General features: G+C 46.1%; 1 protein-coding gene across 1 annotated transcript in view; it reads right to left on the bottom strand.

The window, feature by feature from the left end:
- Nucleotides 1-451: 451 nt before the first annotated feature.
- Nucleotides 452-21,345, bottom strand: part of pex13 (peroxisomal biogenesis factor 13) — a 35,032-nt gene continuing 14,138 nt past the window's right edge. The window contains exons 2-4 of the mRNA XM_038809076.1: nt 16,924-17,618; nt 10,807-10,932; nt 452-2,062 (exon numbers count right to left, since the gene is read on the bottom strand). Coding sequence (XP_038665004.1) covers nt 1,758-2,062; nt 10,807-10,932; nt 16,924-17,618 — 1,126 coding nt within the window. The 3' untranslated portion in view covers nt 452-1,757. The remainder of the gene's footprint in view (nt 2,063-10,806; nt 10,933-16,923; nt 17,619-21,345) is intronic.

The raw sequence follows: 21,345 nt of genomic DNA on the forward strand, positions 1-21,345 counted from the left end.
GGGCCTGTTACTGTGCTGTACGTTTCGTCGTTCTTTGTTCAAATTTAGTTTTTGGATTCATGCCCTTAATTTTTGAGGGATGACATTAGGTACTACAGAAATGATCCATGCTATTAAGACAGTAAATGTTAACATCTTTAATCAATCCGTTTTTGGATTTATGCTCTTTGGAGCTAGGCTAAACTAGCTTTGAACTTAAGTTACAATGTCTTAACAGCCATTAGAACAAATTCTAGGTTCATATTAAAAATCCCAAAACCGTGGCTGATCATTCACCTCTCTGGTCTCAAAGGGGCTTGGGGCCAATTCTACCACATTGGTTACTACCAGCTTAATTCAAGGATTTAAACTAGGACTCTCTTGATCCACAGGCTCAATACCACGCTAGGTACAGGTGTACTTATTCAAATTTACAGGGATCATAAATTAGAAAAAATTTAAATCCATAGAAGCAATTTATACATTTTTACCTGCAATTATATTTTGCATAGATTAAAAATACATTATTGTACAGTTGTACAAAATACTATAATTTAAAGAGACTTAACACCATTTGTTGCACATCTCAAGGGTAATGATCCATTCTTTCACCTCCTTGAAAATGGATGGGGCACAGAGTATGGAACAATTTGAGAGAGGGGAAGCCTTATATTAAAATAACAAAAATGGGCTTATTTTCACAACGTACAGAGCACTCTTTATGGAAACTTACCAATCTCTGTATATTTTATTGACTGATATTGTTTAAGAAAATTGGTTAAGAAATTTATGTAACCAAATGAAAAGACCAGTTTATATTTATACAATAATTTTCAGTGGACCTCCTACATTCTTACTTTACAGTTATGTTTCAACATTTATTACCTTCATCGCGTAACGTTCATACTGTCACGAGTTGGACGTCACATTCACCCTTCATCACAAGTAAGTTCCTACAGTTTTATTCAGCTGTGGTTGCTGCAGTTTGACTATTTCTCCTTGTTGCAATTTCGATTCAAATAATGTTTCAATAAACCAACAGCCTGTTTCATGGTTATCCAATTAATAAAATGTCATGTCAGATATATATTAACTTCACTTGTGAAATTATTACTTGTGGATAATGTGAACAGTTCAAAAGTAATCATAAGTTTCGTTCAAACGTTTGCTATGACCAATACATTTTTGAGTTTATACACATTTATTATAATGATCTAGTTAATTTCACCAAGCAGTCGTGTATCATGAGCTACCGGTCTACTACCAAACTTACCAGAATTCCATCAGTTCCACAGATACAAAAAAACCCGAGTATAAAAGTTTTAGACATGGATAAAGGTTCCCATTATGCTTTCAAGTTACATCAAGATAAACAATTGCAGCCAATTTTGTTCAACAAAATTCAAGACTCTTAACAAGGACAACTTATTCACAAACCAAATCACAGACTAAGTTTTTGACTTATGGGCCAATCAGCAAAAGTTGTTGAAATCTCAGGAAAGGTCCAGAGATTTTGACAATGGATAATTATCTGTTCTATATTTGCCAAAGATACAAATCACCTGGTCTACTTGGACAAAGGAAAGGGGTACTCACTAGTAGGTGGCAAATAAATTAAACATCTTATATAACTGATTCATTTTACAAAGTATGCTTTGCTGGGTTGAGGATGAAAGGATTACAATTCAGTACAACAGAATCTTAAAAGCTATTAATATAATTTAGTACACCAGCTTTACAAAGAGAAAGGTTACTTCCTGTTACCAAAGCTAATGTTGTCAGTCATTTACAACATCTTTCCCAGTATTTGCGGATTCTGTAGCGATAGAACCCTTATTTTGTTCTGGTGTTTCAATAAAAACCGAATCAAAGGCTGCTTCTTGTTCTTCCAGTGTCTCCATGCTATTAGTTCCATTTGCAGTTGCTGAACCGACATGTGGCTGTTTGTCTGCCATGCGTTCCAGGTCCGCTTGCCTTCTGCCCCGCCTTTTACCTAAAATTCTGATATAATTAGCAGGCACTAATCCTCTTGTTTGCCCATCCAAACTGGCCAGCACCCACCCACGTACTTTGGGTTGTTGTTCTGAAAAAAGAAGGAAAATAAGTAAGTATGTTTTACATCAGTAGCATTTGGGACTGGGTCTTACATTAACCAAGAGTTTGATTAATTATTTTCTAAGTGTTGAAAAGCCTATTCAAACTTCAATTAACATGAAAGATTTTGCATTTAGGCAGAAGGGGCAAATGTGATAAATTGGTCTCCTTATTTAAGTAAGGATATAAATGTGTTAAAAGCAGTTTAGAGAAAGCCAGTAGATGGCAGGGGTGGGGGTATCAGGGGATGGGGTTGGGGGGGGGGGGGGGGGGGGGGTGTTCTGCTGACGGGGGAGGGACTTGAAAAAGGCACGGGAAAGGAGGTCGAGGGTGGAGGCAGCCAGAGGGCGGGCCAGGAATGGCGCGACGCACGGTTCCAGGGGCCGGCCCGAGAAAGGCTATGGCTGACCGGCGGGGGTGTGGTGGTGGGGGGGGGGGGGGGGGGGGGGGGGGTGTGGGGGGATGTGCCCCCCGACCAGGCTGATCACCTGGAACGTCAAGGGACTGAATGGGCCGGTTAAGAGGGTGAGGGTGTTCGCGCACTTGCGGGCCCTGAGGGCGGACGTAATTATGTTGCAGGAGACACATCTGAAAGTGTCGGACCAGACCAGGCTAAGGAAGGGCTGGATTAGCCAGGTCTTCCACTCGGACTTGGACTCGAAGTCCAGAGGGGTGGCAATCATGATCAACAAGCGCGTGCAATTTGAGGCAGAGGGCATATCCGCAGACAGGGGGGGCAGATACCTGATGGTACAGGGCAGACTGGAGGGGAGAAGAGTGGTGCTGGTGAATATATATGCCCCAAACTGGGATGACGTGGACTTCATTAAAAGAGTGCTGGGGAAGATCCCAGACCTGGATTCTCACAGGCTAATAATGGGAGGGGACTTTAACATGGTCCTTGACCCGACTTTGGATCGGTCGTGTCCCAGAACGGGTAGACTCTCAGCAATGGCAAGGGAGCTGAAAGGGTTTATGGAGCAAATGGGGGCAGTGGACCCCTGGAGAGATAGACAGCCAACAGGAAGGGGCTACTCGTTTTACTCGCACGTCCATAAAGTATATTCCAGGATAGATTTCTTTGTACTAAGCAGGGACTGTATGGGGGAGGTAAAGAACACGGAATACTCAGCAATTACCATTTCAGACCATGCCCCGCATTGGGTGGACCTGCAGTTCGGGGGAGCGAGCTATCAACGCCCGCAATGGAGGCTAGATGTGGGACTGCTGTCGGAGGAGGGGATCTGTGAGAGGCTTCGGAGGTGTATGCAAAATTACCTGCAGGTGAATGACACGGGGGAGGTCTCAGCGGCGACCCTGTGGGAGGCGCTAAAGGCAGTAGTGCGGGGGGGAGCTGATTTCAATTGGGGCCAACAGAGCCAAGGCAGACCGGGCAGAGATGGATAGATTGGTCAGGGAAATGGGTTGGATAGATGAAGAGCACGCGGAGTCCCCGGGGGAGGTTTTACTCATGGAGAGGCAGAGACTACAGGCGGAACTGGGGGCTCTATCCACAAGCAGGGCTGTGGAACAGCTTAGGAAGGCGAGGGGAGTGGTGTACGAGCATGGGGAAAAGGCGAGCAGACTGTTAGCGCAGCAACTCAGGAGGAGGGAGGCGGCCAGGGAAATAGGTAGAGTAAGAGGGGGGGGGGGGGCAAAGTGGAGGACCCGGCAGAATTGAATAAGGTATTCCGGGACTTCTATTGTAAGCTGTATACTTCGGAGCCGCCGGAAGAACCGGAGGGGATGAAAAGGTTTCTGGACGGGTTAACATTCCCAACAGTAGGTGGGGGGCGAGTGGAAGAGCTGGGGGCCCCGATTAGAGTAGAGGAGGTATTGGGGGGCCTTAAGGCCATGCAGTCGGGGAAGTTCCCGGGGCCGGATGGATACCCAGTAGAGTTTTATAGGAAGTTCTCTGAGCTGGTGGGCCCGGTCTTGGCAAGTGTTTTTAATGAGGCAAGGGACAGAGGGACCCTGCCGCCGACAATGTCACAAGCCACCATATCACTGATATTGAAGCGGGGTAAAGACCCGGAGGTGTGCGGGTCCTACAGGCCAATCTCCCTGATTAATGTAGACGCCAAGCTCCTGGCAAAGGTACTGGCGGGTAGAATGGAGGACTGTGTACCGGAGGTGATTGGGGAGGATCAAACGGGGTTTGTGAAAGGTAGGCAGCTGGCGGCCAACCTGAGATTACTTAATGTGATAATGATGCCCCCAGGGAGTAGGGAGGTGGAGGTAGTGGTGGCAATGGAAGCCGAGAAGGCCTTTGACCGGGTGGAGTGGGACTATCTATGGGAGGTGCTCGGACGGTTTGGGTTCGGGGAGGGATTGGTGGACTGGACAAATTATTATATCAGGCCCCGAGGGCCAGCGTCAGGACCAACAGAGAAGTGTTGGAGTATTTTAGGTTGTACCGAGGGACCAGACAGGGCTGCCCGCTCTCCCCGCTGCTGTTTGCGCTGGTCATAGAGCCGCTGGCGATTGCGCTGAGAGCCGCAGAGGGTTGGAAGGGGATGGTGAGGGGCGGGGTTGAACATAGGGTTTCTCTTTATGCAGACGACCTGCTCCTGTCTGTGTCGGACCCAGTGGCCGGGATGGGAACTATACTGGGAATGCTGAGGAAGTTCGGCCAGTTCTCAGGATACAAATTAAATACGGTCAAGAGTGAAATGTTTGTGGTCCAGGCAAGGGGCCAGGAGAACAGATTGAGAGGGCTACCGTTTAGGCTGGTTGAGGAAAATTTCCGGTATTTGGGAATCCAGGTGGCACGAGACTGGAGAAGGCTGCATATGTTAAATTTGGCCAGGGTGGTGGAGCAAATGAAGGGAGAGTTTCGGAGATGGGATGCACTCCCGCTGTCGCTGGCAGAGAGGGTGCAGACTGTAAAGATGACAATCCTCCCTCGATTTTTGTTTATTTTTCAGTGCCTCCCGATCTTTATCCCACAGTCCTTCTTCAAAAGAGTTAACGGGCTGATCATGAGCTTTGTCTGGGTGGGAAAATCCCCGCGGGTGAAGAAGGCGATGTTGGAGAGGAACCGCAGCGAGGGAGGGCTGGCTTTGCCGAGTCTGATCAATTATTACTGGGCGGCCAACATCGCTATGATAAGGAAGTGGATGGTGGGTACGGGGTCTATTTGGGAGCGGATGGAGGCGGCTTCATGCAGGGGCTCCAGCTTGGCAGCCCTGGTCATGGCTCCTCTACCGCTGCCGCCGGCCAAGTACACCACCAGCCCGGTAGTGGTGGCGACCCTGCGGATATGGGGCCAGTGGAGGAGGCATGTGGGGAGATGGGTGCGTCTGTCTGGGCGCCAATCTGCGACAACCATTGGTTTGCCCCCGGGAGTATGGATGGGGGGGGTTCAGAGTATGGTGGCGGGCGGGGGCGGGAAGGGTGGGTGATATGTTCCTGGAAGGGAGCTTTGCGAGTCTGAGGAGCTTGGAGGAGAAATTTGGGTTGGTAAGGGGAAATTATTTTAGATACCTACAGTTGCGGGACTTTGTTCGTAGACAGGTCCCATCTTTCCCACGCCGCCCGCCAATGGGGATCCTCGACAGAATAGTCTCTAGGAGGGAAGAAGGGGAGGGTAGAGTCTCGGGTATATATAAGGTGCTCATGAGGGAGGAAGGGTCCCAGACAGAGGAACTGAAACTTAAATGAGAGGAGGAGCTAGGCAGGGAAATGGAGGATGGGCTGTGGGCAGAGGCCCTGAGTAGGGTAAATTCGACCGCGACATGTGCTAGGCTCGAGCTGATTCAATTTAAGGTCGTTCACCGGGCCCATATGACGGTGGCTCGGATGAGCAAATTCTTCGGGATAGAGGACAAATGCGCTAGGTGCGCGGGAGGACCAGCGAACCACGTGCACATGTTTTGGGCATGCCCTAAGCTGAGGGGGTACTGGGAGGGATTTGCGGGGGTCATGTCCCGGGTACTAAAAACAAGGGTGGTGATGAGTCCAGGGGTGGCAATTTTTGGGGTTTCGGAGGACCCGGGGGTCCAGGGGGAGAAAGAGGCCGATGTGTTGGCCTTTGCTTCCCTGATAGCCCGGCGACGAATATTATTGGCGTGGAGGGACTCAAAGCCCCCGAAGACGGAGTTGTGGCTTGCGGACATGTCGAGTTTCCTGTGTATGGAGAAAATTAAGTTCGCCTTGAGGGGACCTGTGCAGGGGTTCGCCCGGAGGTGGCAACCATTTATTGACTTCTTTGCGGGAGAGTGAGCGTCAGCAGGGGGTGGGGGGTAGAGTAGAGTAGGAGGGAAAATATGGCGGGTAGTACCGGTGGGAGAGAAGCGGGCTTGTGCAATATGTTATGATTGAAGTATTGAAAGTACATGGATGTTTGCACATTTTGCCTTTTTTTTGCTTTCTTTCTGATGATGTCTGCAACTGTTTATAAAGCCAAAAACTACCTCAATAAAATTGTTTATTAAAAAAAAAGCAGTTTAGGGAAGGTTCACGCGACTGATACGTGGGATGGGGAATTATTTTCTGAGGAAAGTTGGACAAACTGGATCTCTATCCACAGGAATTCAGAAGAATGAGAGGTGATCTTAATGAAACGCATAAAGATCCTGAGGGGACATGACAGAGTCAATGCTGAAAGGTTGCTTCCACTTGTGGAAGGGTCCAGAACTAGGGGGACACAGTTTAAAAAGGGGTCTCTCATTTAAGGCAGAGATGAGGAGAATTTTCTCTCGGAGGGTCATGAGTCTTTAGCATCCTCTTTTCTGGAGAGTGGAGTCGGAATATTGAATATTTTTTTTAAAAATTCAATTAAGGGGCAATTTAGCATGGCCAATCCACCCACCCTGCACATCTTTGGGTTGTGGAGATGAGACCCACGCAGTCACGGGAGAATGTGCAAAGTCCAAACGGACAGTAACCTGAGCCTGGGATCGAACCCGGGTCCTCAGCGCCCTGAGGCAGCAGTGCTAATCACAACCCTACCGTGTCGCCCTGGAATCTTAAATATTTTTAAGATTCAGAGATAAGGTTCAAAAGGTAGACCGATTTTTGACTCACAAGGGAGTTAAAAGTTACCAGGGGTGGGGGTCTTCCGATGGTGGCATGTAGAAGGTCGCACATAAGATATCTCCCATCAGGGTCTTTGTTTTTTTGGTCTATTTAGCGCAGTTCCGGGGGATTTGGGTCATCATAACCAGCCCATCTAAGGAATTTGTCAACAAAAATACGTTGAAAGGACTGCTGCCTTTTGGACCTGTTTAGACAAGGTTCAATGAGCCTAGCTTGTTTGCTTGGTTGGGGGATGGGGGGGTTAGAGAGGAGGGAGTATTGTTTTCGGATAAGCAATTTGCAGCTTTATGGAGGGGGGGGGGGGGGGGGGGGGGGGGGGGGGAGAGAGGAGGGATTAAGGCCTGACAGTGATTAGGGGGCTTTTCTTTGTCTTAGGGGTTTTTCTTTGTGGCCATCTTAGATGGACTTTGGGCAAGGTATTTGGCGTAAGAATTGGATATTCCTTCACGGTGGGAATGGCTGACTCGGGGTTGAGAGGCCCCCGATTAGGCTCGTCACTTGGAACATTAGGGAATTCGGAGATCCTGTGAAAAGATAAGAGTTTTCTCTCAACTGAAGAATTTAAGGATTGATGTAGTGATTTTACAGGAGACTCACTTCCAGGTGAGGGACCAGACCAGGCTCCGGAAGGGGGTGAACCAAGTATTTCTTTGGGCTTCAACAGTAGGACTGGGGGGTAACGATTTTAATTAACAAGAGAGTCCGCTTTCTGGCGGACAAGGTGGTGGAAAATCAGACTGGTAGGTATGCAAGAATCATTGGGTCACTAGCAGGTGAATTAGTGATACTGGTAAATGTATATGCCTCAAATTGGGATGATGTAGGATATACAAGGAAGCTGTTGGCCTCCATACTGGATTTGGACATGCACCAGCTGATTTTGGGAGGAGATTTAAATCATGCGTTGGACCTGAGGCTTGACCGTTCTAAACCAAAGTCGCTGAGTCATTCAGGGATGGCGAAGAAGCTGTTGCTATTTATGGAAGGGACAGGAGGGGTGGATCCTTGGCAGTTCATGCACCTTGTGGGTAAAGAATTTTTGTTCTTTTTGCCAGTGCACAAGATATATTCAAGGATTGACTTTTCATGGTGGGAAGGTCCCTTCTTTCTGGGGTGAGGGAAAAAGAGTACTCGGCTATAGTCATTTCAGACCACACTCCACATTTAATGGACTTTTTATTGGAGGCGGGCCCAAACCAGCGCCCAGTATGGAGGCTGGACGTGGTTATTAGCAGACATGGGGTTTTGTGGGCGTACATAATAATAATAATCTTTCTAATTTTCACAAGTAGGCTTACATTAATACTGCAATGAAGTTATTGTGAAAATCTAGAGATCATGGGATTTAACGGGAATGGGTCGATCTCTCCCTCCATTTTGTGGAAGCCCTGAAGGTGATTATTGGAGGGGAGATCATTTCACATAAAGCATATTTGGATAGGGAGTCTGGAGAGGAGCATCAGAAGCTGGTGGACGATATTATGGAGGTACATCGTAGATGCTCAAAGAACCCAACCTCAGAGCACCTGGCAAGCAGGAAGAAACTGCAGACGCAGTTTGACCAGGTATCTGCAGGTAAGACCAGATGCAGCTCTGAAGGAGGGTTATTTACAAATAGGGGGGAAGAAAGCCAGCTGCCTTTTAGCTCATCAGCTGAGGCAGCAGGCTAGCCTCTTAGGAGATTATTCAGGTTAGGAACTAGAGTGGCAGACTGGTGTCCACCCTGGAGTAAGTTAACAGAGTGTTTGAAACATTTATAAGAAGCTTTATAGGTCAGAGCCACAGAGGCAGGGGTCAGACATGGCAGAGTTTTTGGAGGGCTTAGAATTTCCTGTAGTGGGAACTGATCACCGTCAGTTATTGGGGTGGGCTTGTGTTTTGGGGGTTATTTTTAAGGTTTGTTTTTTGTAAATTGTATTTGTCCTGTATAAATTTGTTTATTAGAAATTTTATTAGAAAAACTCTAATAAAAACATTTTTTTAAAAAGTTACCAGGCGTAGGGAATGTGGATTTGTAGCCACAATCAGATAAACCATGATCTTAGGAATGGTGGAGCAGGCTCAAGCGGCATAATGGCCTACTCCTAATTTGTATGTTTGAATATAACTCAACTCACATTCAACTGTAGACTAGGTTTTAACAATTTAAGTAGAAACCAATGAAGATTGCTATGCAGCATGCTTAAACCTGGAGATATCTTCATTTGTTTTGTAATATAAAGTACAGATGACTACTAGTGTAATGCTACTTCAGAACTATTTATGCATGAAATGAAATGAAAATCGCTTGTCACATGTAGGCTTCAAAATGAAGTTACTGTGAAAAGCCCCTAGTTGCCACATTCCAGAGCCTGTTCGGGGAGGCTGGTATGGGAATTGAACCGTGCTGCTGGCCTGCCTTGGTCTGCTTTCAAAGCCAGCGATTTAGCCCTGTGCTAAACCAGCCCCTTGCTATCTACCCCTTCCTATTAACATTTAAGTTCTTCAAATATTGCTCACCAGCTCAGACAGACATTTGTCCACCGTGCTGCTTTTCCAATTTAATTTATTTTATTTGTCTGACTTTAATTGTTCGTTTCATCTTGAAGTTTGATGTCTCCTGGCCAAATGTTTCATTCCAGTTTTCCTTCATTTTCTTCCCTACATATTGCCCACTTTATACACTTATTGCCCACTTTTGCACATCCAGTCTCAAATTCTATCATATTTTTCTATTTTCATATCCATCATGGTATTTCTTGATTATCTGACTTCTAAGGTAAATTTTAAATTGTACAAATGCAGTCCATGGTTCAGATGGACATTACCAATCTATGAACTATTCCATCTCAGTGGAAAAATATGTTGCTAAAATTGAGAAAAAATGTTACTTCTGAATTAAAATAGACATGTGGTATGAACAGACTTGTTGGGGTGGTGACTGAAATAAAATTGTAATGCTCGACATGGATAACCATTCCACCATCGCTCACTGAAGAATGGTCAAGGGTGACACATCAATTCAGTTACCAATGGAACCAATATGACCGACTGCTTTCAGAGGAAAGAAAATAGGAACAAATTCTAAAATTAGTTTGTCATACAATTGCAGAGTGCTGATCATACTCAACCTGTCCATGCTTGCAAATGACTAACGTTAGATGTGATTCTGCAATTGGACAGCACTTGCTGAATAATCCCCAAGTGTGTTAAAACTTAGGTTAACACCAAAATTTAGTAAGAAGTCTTAAAACACCAGGTAAAAGTCCAACAGGTTTGTTTTGAATCACTAGCTTCCGGAGCACAGCTCCTTCCTCAAGTGAATGGAAGGAACTGTGCTCCGAAAGCTAGTGATTCGAAACAAATCTGTTGGTCTTTAACCTGGTGTTGTAAGACTTCTTACTGTGCTCACCCCAGTCCAACGGCAGCATCTCGACATCATGACCAAAATTTAGACTATCGGTTGGCTTGTAATGTGGTTCACTTATGCTTGCTAGAAGTTATATATATTCAAACACAGGGACCTGTCCTCTGCAGGCAAGGAGCATGTCCAGCATTGTCTCTTCTGAAAAAAAATAAACAAAAGTATGGGGAACAGTAGTTCCTTGATGCATTTTCCATCGCAACGCTTTGACCGGAGTCACCTTGCCAACCAGTTAGCATCTTCATCTTATGCAGGTTCATTCCCGAACCTGTCTGAGTTGAAGAACTCACCTTTGGGAGCCAGGTTCAGCAGGTCACTGGAACGAAATGTGAGCTCTTCATCTGAACCAGCAGTGAAATCGTATTCTGCCCTCGCTACAACATGATCATCTTCTCCATTTGCCCAACTCATTGATTCTTATTTGAAAATAGAGGAAATGTACATTAACATAAACAAATTAACATGTACAATAACCATCCACGAAAACAAATTGAAACTCAAAAACAAAAAATAAATTATTCGGTAATTCAGTATGTCATTATCACTGTTGTAGTAGCTTAAACATTTAGAAAATACAGTGAATTAACACATAACTGGACAGCAACGATCACATTTTAAGACAGTAAAAGTACCTCTTTTATTGGGCTGTAAGATATAAGAAGTAGGAGGAGTAGACAACACAGCACCTTGAATCTGCACCAACATTCAATATGATCATAGCTCCGGCCAACCACGCCCACATGTTCTGGTCTTGCCCCAGACTTGTGGAGTACTGGACAGCCTTCTTCGAGGCTATGTCCAAAGTGGTGGGGGTGAGGGTGGAGCCATGCCCGATAGTGGCGGTCTTCGGGGTTTCAGACCAGCCAGATCTATTCCTGGGGAGGAGGGCGGACGCCCTTGCCTTTGCCTCCCTGATTGCCCACCGTAGAATCCTGTTTGGCTGGCGGTCAGCAGCACCACCCAGAGCTGCAGACTGGCTGTCCGACCTCTCGGAATCTCTCCAAATGGAGAAAATCAAATTCGCCATCCGAGGGTCGGACGACGGCTTCCACAGAACGTGGGAGCCATTCATGCAACTGTTCCGGGACCTGTTTGTGGCCAACGTACATGAGGAAGAATAGTCGGGTGGCCAAGAACCAGGGGAAAATGGGCGGGAATCGGGGGAAGGTAGCCGGGGGGGGGGCTACGGGCTCGGTATGGGGGTTTGATGGCAAGCCAAGGCCCAAAACCAAACTATAAATAAATGCCTATAAACATGTGCCTCGGCCATATTGGGGAATGTAAAATATGTATGCTGGCTAAAGGGGGCGGCCACAATTATTGTTATGAAGATGCTTACCTGTAAATAATCATGTAAAATTTTTGTGTTTTCCTTTTTTTTCTCTCTCTCTCTAATATATGACAATAATTTGTCATATATAAAATATGAAAACTCAATAAAAAAACATTTATAAAAAAAAAAAAATATGATCATAGCTGATCTGCACCCTCAACTTCACTTTCCTGTCGGCTTCCTATATCCCTCAAATTCCAGAGATCAAAACTCTTTTTATCTCCAGACTTAAATATGCTCAACAATGGAACATTTACAGCCCTCTGGGATAGAGAATTCCAAAGATTCACAACTTTCCGAGTGAAGAAATTTCTCTTCATTTCAGCCCTAAATGATTTGAGATTGTGCCTCCGTGTTGTTGATTAGATTCCTCAGTCAGAGGAAACAATCTCTCAATGTCTGCCCTCTCTAGCCCCTTCAGAATCTTGTATGTTGCAATGAAATCACTTCTCATTCTTCTAAACGCCTGAGAGAATAAGGGTCATTTTCACTCAGTCTCTTATCATAGGGCAATCTTTTCATTCCAGGAACCAATCTAGTGAACCTTTCTTGAATTGCCTCCAATGCAAGTATTGCCTTTCTTAGATATGGAGAACAAGATTACATCCAAATGTGGTGTCACCAAAGCCCTGTAGCATTGTAGCAAGATTTTCTTATTCTTGCGCTCTTATCCACATGCAATGAAGGACACACATGCCATTTACCTGCCTAATTGCTTGTCCCTGCATTCTAACTTTGTGTCCCTTTCAGAAGAACACTTCCTCTGAAGATCAACATTTAGAGGCTTCACCCCTTTTAAAAAAAAATTCTGTTTTTTTATTCTTACTACCAAAGTGAATAATCTCACATTTTCCTACATTATAGTCCATCTGCCACCATGTTGCCCATTCAACTCATCTACATCTCTTAGCAGCCTCTTTGTGTCCTCCTCATAGCTTATATTCCCTTTGTATCATCAGCAAACTTAGATGCATTACTCTTAAGTCTCTTTGTCCAAGTGATTAATATAGAATGTAAATAGCAGAGACCTCAGCACTGATATTGCAGCAGCCTATTACAGCCTGGCAACTTGAAAATGCCATGTTTATCCATACTTTGCTACCTGCCCATTAATCTTCCATTTATACTAGTACATTATTCCCCAACTCCTCATCTTGCATATTAATATTTTGTGTTGTACCTTTTGGAAATCTACTACATCTACTGGAAACCCTTCTCATCTACATTACTAGTTGTGTCCTGCGAGGGTCCTTCCTGTTTATTCCCCTATTTACCCGTTTGTTTATTTTGCCACTATTATTTTTGATCCATGGATGATTAATGGGCATGTATCGTTAAGTCAAGCAACAGAATTTTGAAGTTACAGAAGAGAATACTAATTCTTCCTGGTGTGAACGGGAGGCTCCAGATTTGTCGGCACCAGAGAAAGAGACAGGCTGGGACTCTCTTCGATTGACAGGCCGGTGGCCAATGAATGGGCTCAAAAAGCAAGACTCTGCCTGGCAACAGGTAGTGAATGGATCCTATCCCAGTGGAATGATTTTCAGAGTCCCAAGGAGTTTCAGTTTGATTCCTGCCAGCTTAGAGTCAAGATTGCTCTCTCTTTCCACCACCCCCAACAAGTTTATCTTCAGAAAGCCGGGGAGTGCTGTATTTCTGAACCTGCAGAGTATCTAATGAACCTATCTACAGGAAAACCAGTACAGGCTACAAACAAAGACTACAATTTGCTACTCTGTCTGCAGAAGGGCTGTGAGTGCTGTGCTTCTGAAGTTGCAGAGAACTTGGACCAATGAATTCACAGAGAAGACCATTACAGACTGTGGACGGAGACTTTAACTTGCAAGCTTGCTTTGAAGGAAAGTGTGCTAAAAACCATCATCTGAAACAAACAATCTTTTTCCTTTTTTGCTTATGATTTTTACTCCTTTCCACCCCTGTTTGTTTCTTGTGTGTGTGTGTGTGTGTGTGTGGAACGAGATTCTTCACAAGGTCAACTTCATCTCCTCATGTGCTAGGTTAAGCGTGGTCCAGTTCAAGGTGGTGCACCTGACCAGGGCTCGTACGAGTGGGTTCTTCTCGGGGGGAGGGGGTTTGTCTCTGTATTTTGTTTAAGGTTTGTTTTTTGTTCTCTCATAGAGGGTGAGTGGGGGGGGGGGGGGGGGGGGGGGGCGTTTGGAGGCATTGGGCAGCTGTCGAATTGTTGTTGTTTGTATATAATGAAAAATTTTGTCTGAATAAAAATACATTCTTTAAAAATAAAAATTATGTCTTCTGTCAAAAAAAAATCTTGTTTCCAATTTTCACCTTGAGGCAGCTATTCTCTGTTACCATGTTAAATAGATCCAAGCGAGATGGTGAAGTGCAAAACAAGACATAATTATTTTCCTTGACCCTCCATTCCCCAGCTGACTCTCGAGTATGAATTTACCTAGTTAACCAAATAGCCAATTTAAAAAAGCCAATTGAGGCAGCCATTAGCTGCACTGTAACTAAGGAAAAAATTTAATGGAACCTTATCAAATAAAATTGGAATGTGATTTTGGAGGTTGAGGAATTACTCCATTCCCCTGGTTCCCACCAGTTGTGGAAGGCCTCTGTACCAATGGATACCACATGCTCCCTCTGCCGGGACACCCGGACTGCAAACATGGCTGAGGAACAGGGGCACAGTCGGGCCGGATGACCCCGACTGTCTGCTACCTGGTCTTGTTAATGGACACCGTTGCCAGTTCCAGGAGCAGATTTACAAGGAGGTCCTCCGCCCTGCCCGTCCCCCTCCACACTGGGTGACCAAAGATCAGGAACGTGGAGCAGAAGTGCGGGCAGAACCTGGGAAGCAGCCCCTTCAAAACACCAAAAGGAGCTGCAATCTTGTGTACTCTATGTAAGCATGGAACTCAGACTCCTCAAGGCTGCTGAAAATACAGGCGGCTTGGCAGCCTGTGAACCATCTTAACTTATCGTTGCACAGGACTGCTGCATGTCAACACCCTCAATGCCAGATCCCCAATGGAAAAAAGGGATGGCTCGCACATAAGAGAGCTTTCCACTGGGGACCCTTGCCACCGCTGGACCGTAGGATGGAATGGCACGGTACGTGTGGATGGTTGAAAAGTGCAAGGATGTGAAGGACGTACAGGAGCAGCACATACAGGAAAGCCTTGCGCGCCAAACGAAAAGGCAGGGGGAATTGTTGTGAGATGGCTCAAATTGTGGGGCTGCAGCTCCTGAGAGTGACTCGCTCGCTATATGTGATACCATTCCTCAAACAATATCCATCACCGGTATATCTTTAACCACATAATCAACAAGCTATTAACAGTAGTTCACTGGAGCATCGGCCTGAATTGTGTTCAAGTCTCTGTGGTGGGGCTTTAACCCAGGACTTCCTGACTCAGAAGTGAGAATTCTACTAGAGGCACAACTAATATACAGTAATAGGATATTGTTTTCAGAAAGTGAGACATTGAGCAAAACCGAATACCTCAAGTGGGTAATAATAATTTACAATAATCTATACGGAGTTACAATCGTATATTACAATTAACCTCTACTTATTCTCTCACTGACGTTATATAACTCACTGATTATTCTAATTGTGTTGGTGTACAATAGCTGACAAATCTCCTCAAGAGTTTTGATCAGAATCACGCGTTTAAACTTTTGCCAGTAAGCTATGGACAGGAAGATGGAAAAATATGAAGCAGCAAATGTTTTGAAGGTCACAGGTGAAAATGTGTGTTTGGGATTGGAAATTAGGTAATTATAACAATTAATGCAGAGGGTACAGTGCGTTTGGCTTTCTGCGCCATGATGCAATTTAATGTATAGCTTTTCATTATTTCTTTTTTATAAGTATACAAAATAAGTGAGTGTGAAAGACTGTAATAAATTGACTCGGCTTTGAGGATTGCAGTCCTTAGAAAGGAGGGTAGTGTGTGCATTTGTCGCCTGTGGTCTCTTCACATTGGGCAAATGCAGCACACAGGTTACATGACCATCTCACCATTGGTATAACTTGACAAATCAGACTGCTGTAACTACGTTGGAGCTGTAACTGTTGACAAGCACATCTTTAATGTAAGGTGAAACAAAATATCTGGTTCTGATTTGGTTTGGACCATATTTGAATGAGTGACTTAATGCGACTTGGAGGGAACTTGCACTGGTGGAGTTCTCGTGTGCCATTGTCCTTCTATGCAGGAAAGGTTTCAGGTTTCAAAGTTGCTGTAAGTATACTTTTATCAACAAAACAAAAACTTCATTTTGAAAAGGAAGACCTATTGTGATGCTGCATATAAAAAGAACCCCAGAAAGGTTTGCCACACGAGGTTTGCTCATTCTGTCAACTAAAGTCATGTTCTGTCTTCTCAAACTCTGGTAGTGCTAACTTAAGAGAGAGACTTCAAGAGAGGGAAATAAAGCTACAATTAATTTCACAAAACTTCCAGATAAGCCTTCCTTGACAATTAAAAAAATTCCAGAAATCTATTACTATCAATGGCAGATCACTTGATGAGCTTAGCTCACCCCTCCCATTGTCCTTTATACACAGGAAGATTGTCCTCACCCAGGTCAAGTTCATTCTTAAAGCCTACCTATTCTTACTTGCCACACTTAGCAATAAGGTTACTGAGGATGGCAAAGGTTACTGAGGATGACAATGAGGAGAAATACTTGCCGCCATCTATCCTGACTCTAGTTACAATATTATGATCCAATTCAAATATCTTAATCAAATCCACAAATGTGCCCTGCTGCCTTACACAACCAGTGCACAACATCCCCTCACTGACTTCACAACCAAATGACCAAAATGCATCCTAGAAGAGTGGAAATATCATGGAAATTAGAGCTGCATAAAACTTTGAGTCAATAGAGTTTGAGTCAATAGAGTTTTACTCTACATCTCTGGTGTTCATCTATTCCAATTAAAAAGCATTACAGCACAGGTATGGAAAAATAACTCACTAAAATTATTATTGTTCTGGTAACGATCATTGATTGTATTTACTGTTTGCCCTCAGGCCTCAACTGTTTATATATCTTTATTTATCAAAGATTTTCTCACCTGATTCTTCAGAAGTAGCCGAACTTAATAATTTCCATATAAGGTACGGACCTCCAAGAACAACTGCGAAGAACAAAATGATGGGCCAGGATTTGCCTGACCCAGGTATTTTGTCTTCAGCCCCAGCTGGAACCACAGCACCAGCACTATCAGCCCATAAATCCTCAACCTCAGAGTTGTTTCGCAGGCCCAGTAATCTTAGTAACTTTCTGTACATGTACTTCAAAGTCCTGATCAAAGCAAATGCCGAGAGAACTTTGGTAAAATGCACTCGAAGTCTGGAAAAGTGATTAGCAACATCCAAGACGGCTCTAAAACTGTTGTATACTGCTGAAAAAGTAGCCTCAAGCATCATACTGACAGAAGCAAATGCATGAACAATACTTTCGATGGACTGAAATGCTCCTCTACTACTTTCTTCAGCCTGGCGTACAAATCTACTGGGTGCAACATCATCAGTTCGAAACCTGTTGTAGCCAAGGCCTCCATATCCATAACTATAAGGGCTATAGCTTCCATATAAAGAGCTTCCATATGGTGTGTATGCTGGAGAGAAGTTGTTATAAGTAGATCTGTAAGTGCTGAGATTGCCAATTCCAGTCTGTTGTGCTGGTCTTGGGGGAAGAGGTGGTGGAATTCTTGTAAGTACAGGCTGTCCTTGTCTCACAGGTAGGCCAGACAACAGTTCAGCAGATCTAAAATACAAGAAATACAAAAATAATTTAAAAACAAACCAAATAAAAAAGAAGAAAAAGCATTGTTGCACACATTTATTTCAGAGGAACATTATATTCGTAAAGAAAATATTTGGCAAACTATTGTGTTTGGATAGAGAGTTACGTCTGTTTTCCATAATTACATTGTTCAAGCCATGTAATGCACATCATGGAATTTTTGTGACAGCATTTACTTCTAAACAATGACAAAGGCTTTGCCGAAGAAGCTGCTTTTCATGAAGATAGTGACAACTATAGTTCCTGCACGAGTGTTAACGTTATTACCAGAACAGTATTATCAAATAAACTTTAAAATCTCGATTGGGTTTTGCTTACAAATAGGCCAGTTAAAATGAAATTTGAAAAAATTAATCTTGAAGGCTTTTAGTTAGTTTTTGTAATGTGATCCTGTGGTAAAAAACCTCACCCATGATTCAAGTGCTTTGTTATTTACCATGTGATGTTTTCACATGGCGGAGAGGCAATGAAGAAGATTTGACAGACCAGAGGACAGAAGGAAACAGTGTGCGAGATCCACCTTCGCGGACAGAGGCCCTGAGACAACCGAGATACGGAGAAATGGACACACAGCTCAATCAAGTTCATCGGCACTGGTTGTATTAAGAATCTTAGGATAACTGACTTCCGGTGGCAGCCACGGGACGCGATTCTCCGCAACGGCCGACGCCGGAGTGAAACCCGGAGTGTTTCACTCCGGCGTCGGAGGCCGCTCCTCGCCTCCTATTCTCTCCCCCCCCCCCCCCCCCCCCCCCCCCCCCCCCCCCCCGGGGCTAGGAGCGAATCTCGGGCGCCGGGCCTTGACGCTTGTGTCAAAGCGGTGCGCCGAGAATGACGCAGCCGGCGGCGCCTAAGTGACGTCAGCCGCGCATGCGCAGGTTGGCCGGCTCCAACCTGCGCATGCGCGGTTGCCGTCTTCCCCTCCGCTGCCCCGCAAGACGTGGCGGCTTGATCTTGTGGGGCGGCGGAGGGGAAAGAGTGCGTCTCTTAGAGACCCTGGCCCGACGATCAGTGGGCACCGATCGCGGGCCAGTCACCTCACAAGCACGCCCATGGTGCTCGATCCTCTCGCCGCCCCCCACAGGCCCCACACTTACCTGTCGCGTGATGTTCACGCTGGCAGCGACCAGGTGTGGTTGCCGCCGGCCTGAAACGGTCAGGGTCGTCAGGCCGCTCGTCCCATCCAGGCCGGAGAATCGCCGGTCACCGGGAAAAACGGCGAGCGGTGATTCACCGAGCGGTGTAACGCGACACGCCATTTTGGGGGGGGGGGGGGGGGGAGAATCGCGGGGGGTGCCAGGGTGGTGTGGCGTGATTCGCCCGGCCCTCCCGCGATTCTCCCACCCGGCGTGGGGAGCGGAGAATCGCGCCCATGGAGAGAGAGGTCGCGTATTTGGTAGCTCCCATGCGTGACGGACATTTTGGACCTTCTTCTCCCAATTTTTCAGGATTTTATTGGAAAAAATCAGTGAAGAGTGAGACAGTGAGGAGAAAGTAGTTGTATAAAAGAAAAGTCGAGCAAAGAAGGCGAGTGCAGAACCTGCAGCACGGGAAAGCATGGCGGAGGGGCATGATCCTTTGGTGGCACAGTGGACAATGGTACAGCTGGTGGAGTTCATTCAGGAGAGCTTTGCCAAGCAAAAGGAAGCAGGGTTAGACCCAATTAAGGCAACGATCGATCGGGTGGAACAGGGGCTGGAAGCCCACGGACTGGCAATTCAGAAGATGGAGAAGGTGGGAGAGCACGAGGACCATTTAACTACGTTGGAGGGGGAGGTGGGGCTGATGAGGGACCACCAGAAAAGGCTGCAGGAGAAGGTGGAGAACCCAGAGAACAGGTCCCAAAGACAGAACCCGAGAATTGTCGGCCTCCCGGGGGGCAACGAGGGATCGGACGCAAGGGCATATGTGGCAAGTATTCTGAAAATGTTGATGTGGGATGCGACGTTTACTCGACCGTTGAAAGTGGACAGTGCGCATAGAGCGCTTGTGAGGAAGACGCAAGTGAATGAACCGCCGAGGGCGATGGTGGTGCGAATGCACTGGTTCCTGGACGAGGAACAGATTTTGCGGTGGGCCAAGCAGACAAGGAGCTGCAAGTGGGAGAACTGTGAGTTGCGCATCTACCAGGACCTGGGTGTGGAACTGGCCGAAAGATGAGCTGGATTCAATAGGGTAAAATTGGCCCTCTTCAAGAAGTGGGTGAAGTTTGGAATGTTATATCTAGCGCGCTTGTGGGTCACCTATGAGGATCAAGAACATTACTTCAAATCGCCGGACGAGGCGATGGATTTTGTCAAAGATAAAAGGCTGGCAAGTGTTTGAGGACACTGAACCTTGGGGGTAGGGTATTGCTGTATCGATTCTGTGAAAGTTATTTTTGTTTTGAACTGTACATGCAGTGCCTTCTGTAACAATTTGCAGTTGCTCAGATCTGCAAGTTAACTTTGTTCCAGTGGGGGAGGGTGATGTTTTAAATATGTATGCTCAAGCGGGGGTAGAGAACAAAGAACAAAGAAAATTACAGCACAGGAACAGGCCCTTCGGCCCTCCCAGCCTGCGCCGATCCAGATCCTTTATCTAAACCTGTCTCCTGTTTTCCAAGGTCTACTTCCCTCTGTTGCCGCCCGTTCATATACTTGTCTAGATGCCTCTTAAATGATGCTATCGTGCCCGCCTCTACCACCTCCGCTGGTAAAGCGTTCCAGGCACCCACCACCCTCTGCGTAAAATACTTTCCACGCACATCTCCCTTAAACTTTCCCCCTCTCACCTTGAAATCGTGACCACTTGTAACTGACACCCCCACTCTTGGAAAAAGCTTGTTGCTATCCACCCTGTCCATACCTCTCATAATTTTGTATACCTCAATCAGGTCCCCCCTCAACCTCCGTCTTTCCAACGAAAACAATCCTAATCTACTCAACCTTTCTTCATAGCTAGCACCCTCCATACCAGGCAACATCCTGGTGAACCTCCTCTGCACCCTCTCCAAAGCATCCACATCCTTCTGGTAATGTGGCGACCAGAACTGCACGCAGTATTCCAAATGTGGCCTAACCAAAGTCCTATACAACTGTAACATGACCTGCTGACTCTTGTACTACTAGAGGGAGGACAATAGGTGTTGGATGTCTGGCACCGTGAGCGGGGGCTACCAGACTAGCTGGGCGGGCTAGCTCACGAAAGCACAGTGGGGGAGCGAGCAGGTGATCTCTTTGTTAAGGGAGGTTGGGATTGTGGTGCTGCTAATGGAGGGGGGAGGGGGGCGGCTCTGCTGACAGGGGAAGGACTGTTGGTGGGAGACAAATGGGAGGTTGAGGACAGTGGATGCCCGAGGACGGGCCGACAGAGGCGAGGGGCGCGAGCTGGAGGCTGGCCTAAGAAGGGTGATGGCTGATCGGCAGGGTGCGGTGGGGGGGGCAGTGGCGGGAAGCCCCCCCCCGACTAGACTGGTCACATGGAACATTAGAAGGCTGAATGAGGTTAAGAAGGCTCACGTGTTCGCGCATTGGAGGGGATTGAAAGTGGACCTGGCAAGGCTACAGGAGACACACCCGAGCACACCCGAGGGTAATAGATCAGACCAGATTGAGGAAGGGGTATGTCAGCCAAGTATTTCATTCGGGGTTGACTCTAAGACTAGGAGGGGGGTGTCGCGATCCTGATCAAAAAAAGGTTGGCATTT

This window comes from Scyliorhinus canicula, chromosome 1 (assembly GCF_902713615.1).
Source record: "Scyliorhinus canicula chromosome 1, sScyCan1.1, whole genome shotgun sequence".
Lineage (NCBI taxonomy): Eukaryota > Metazoa > Chordata > Chondrichthyes > Carcharhiniformes > Scyliorhinidae > Scyliorhinus > Scyliorhinus canicula.